A 2,404-nucleotide genomic window follows, 5' to 3' on the forward strand; every position below is an offset into this window, starting at 1 on the left:
AAGAATCAAGGATAGACATCGGAAATTTATAATAATTTATGCATATGGATCAATCAAATGAACTACACTGTTATTCAAAGTTCAATTTCAAAATGAGTTTATGGAAAAAACATCCGTGTCTATAAACAGATACTTGTTATTTTAATTTCCGTTCTGGGTAGCTTTGAAGACATTATTAGGGTGTGGGTGGGACACTGTTTGCAGAAGAAGAATAAAACGTGGGGCATGTGAATTCTCATAACAGGAATTAGGATTGAGCATCTCTATATAACCATGCACTCCCCAATAGATAGACACAACAATCTAGTCACTCAGAAACTTGTCGCATAAAACATTTTCCTAGATACATACTATTATCATAAAAAGCTTACGTACAAGTCAGTTTTCAACATTAGAATCCTTATTGCCACCATGTCTTTCTACAAAGCAAGAAAGAAAAAAACAATTGAGGCATGAAATCATAATAACTTGATTACTCCCCCGACAAGCCAAAAAAGAAGCAGAGGAATTTTAATTTTTCTTCAAACAGAGAGAGCTCCTTTGAAACGCATAGTTTGATTTTGCCATTTTTTTGTGAAGTGAAAAAAGTCCCGCTTGTTTCTCAAGAGAGGACAAGAGAATTAAAGGTTTGAAAGCTGAATCAGGTCATGTGTGTACTATCTAAACAAGAGGTCTTATATTCTCTCAAGTTTTTGTAGCCTGTGCCCTGTGGCATTCCCACCTATTCTGCATTTAATCTATCTTTCATATTTAATGACCTATGCAGAGAAATAATGATGATTGCATCTTCTCTTATGGAACCCAATGACTAACTGAACAACCCCTATGTCCTTATAAAACTCTGGTATTTATGCTTTCTGAGGGTTAATTTCACTTTCATTGACAGCTTCTACCTGTGTCTGGTGCTGGGTAAGTCAGAGAATTAATGCACTTCCAGGTGGTGTTGTGTGGTGAAGACTTGTCCCAAGGTCATTAAAGAGATTCCGATCGTTTTGCTTTGAGTCTTTGATACACACATACATACATATCTCAAGTGGTGGTATTTTCTCAGGTGTCTATCAACAGATACATACTTGTTTTAATTTTCTATTTTAAGCTCTTTGGTTTTTACCATTAATATTTCTCATTCTCCTTCTTGGCACTCCCTCAGGATGGAGCCATTCGGTGCAGAGGAATGTCACAGCAGTGAATCTGGATGGACCATGTATATTGGGTCCTCTATAGATGATGCTGGTGGACATAGTACTGATGATGGTGATGGTGATGATGACAATGACGACGACGACAAAGAAGAAGGTACTCAAGCTCATCCACAAGATGATGATGAAAGTGATGATTCTATGGCTTCTGATGCGTCTTCTGGGCCAAGTCATCATCATGGCTTTGCGGATTTCCGGCGAGATTCTGAAGAGGGAAATCATGACAAGTATTGCTTTGAGAAGAAAGCAAGTAAAACCCAACACAAGCAAATGGAAGGGGAAAAGGTGGAAAAGAAAGGGATGTTACCGGTTGATAGCAAAGATAAGTCTCCAGTTCAGGGTTGTGGCAAGGTGAGAAAAAATTATTTTGTGGGGAAAAGGAAATAGGGTGTATTTCCTTCCCTGCTCCACAGCTGGTTAATTTGTTGCTTAGGTTTTCTTTTGAACTAAATAATTAATTTATAGCTGCAATTACTGTGTAGTCAATTGCATTTCCATAGTTGTTGTGATAGTAATGGCCATTTCACTATATTAGCTACAGCATGCAAGGATTAAAGGGTATGGATGCATATCTGGTTAGTTCTGAAATATGTTGTTCAGATATGTACTAGTATGTTACTTTTTGTACGCTGTCTATAAGCATTACAAACATTGAAGGTTTTTATTATTATTATTATCATTATTATTATAATTTTTATGTTTAGACTTTGATATTCGTAAAACAAGGCATAGGTAGAGCTTCCCCAATTGCATGAGACTCCACCAAGTTGTAGAGAATTGAATAATATTTATGGTATTCGGTTAGTTGATTTAGTCAAGAGAGGAGCTTGAAGGGGAAAGTTTTGTCGAGAAACAAGAAGTCTTCATATGTTCATCTTCGAAGGACCAAGATTCTCTAGAAAAATGACGACTCACAAGATCTAAAATAATTTTGATTCGTTTAGATTGTCCTAATTGTATACCGTGACAAAAGTCTTCTACGCAAGGGTTTATAGCTACTGAAAGTGAACCATTCGGATTAATTAGTTACCATACTGTACTATAACACGCCTACACAAATCATACATAATCATAATCGTAAAGGATACACAACCCCAAATGACTCAAGTAAAATTTACTTGTTTATATTAATATCACACTCTTTAAATTAATTTATTAAATTAATATTTTGGCGTGTCATTATTTATTAATCTTAATTGTATTTT

At 35.6% G+C, this 2,404-nt stretch overlaps 1 protein-coding gene across 3 annotated transcripts; it reads left to right on the plus strand.

The window, feature by feature from the left end:
• Positions 1-231: 231 nt before the first annotated feature.
• Positions 232-1,872, plus strand: LOC114411768 (pheromone-processing carboxypeptidase KEX1-like). 3 transcript variants are annotated; one of them, XM_028375453.1, is made up of 3 exons: positions 232-671; positions 887-1,051; positions 1,151-1,872. In XM_028375453.1, exon 3 carries the CDS (start codon positions 1,152-1,154, stop codon positions 1,584-1,586), a length of 435 nt encoding a protein of 144 aa, XP_028231254.1. In that variant the 5' UTR covers positions 232-671; positions 887-1,051; position 1,151; the 3' UTR covers positions 1,587-1,872. The 3 variants fall into 3 exon arrangements, with proteins under 3 accessions (XP_028231254.1, XP_028231255.1, XP_028231252.1); XM_028375454.1 differs by having other exon boundaries at positions 232-626; XM_028375451.1 differs by having other exon boundaries at positions 232-1,051.
• The last annotated feature ends 532 nt before the right edge of the window (positions 1,873-2,404 follow it).

Source organism: Glycine soja, chromosome 5 (assembly GCF_004193775.1).
Source record: "Glycine soja cultivar W05 chromosome 5, ASM419377v2, whole genome shotgun sequence".
NCBI classification, from domain to species: Eukaryota; Viridiplantae; Streptophyta; class Magnoliopsida; order Fabales; family Fabaceae; genus Glycine; species Glycine soja.

Excerpts from the sequence above, each read along its gene's own strand:
- LOC114411768 (XM_028375451.1), top strand. The coding sequence starts at position 1,152 with ATGGAGCCATTCGGTGCAGAGGAATGTCACAGCAGTGAATCTGGATGG.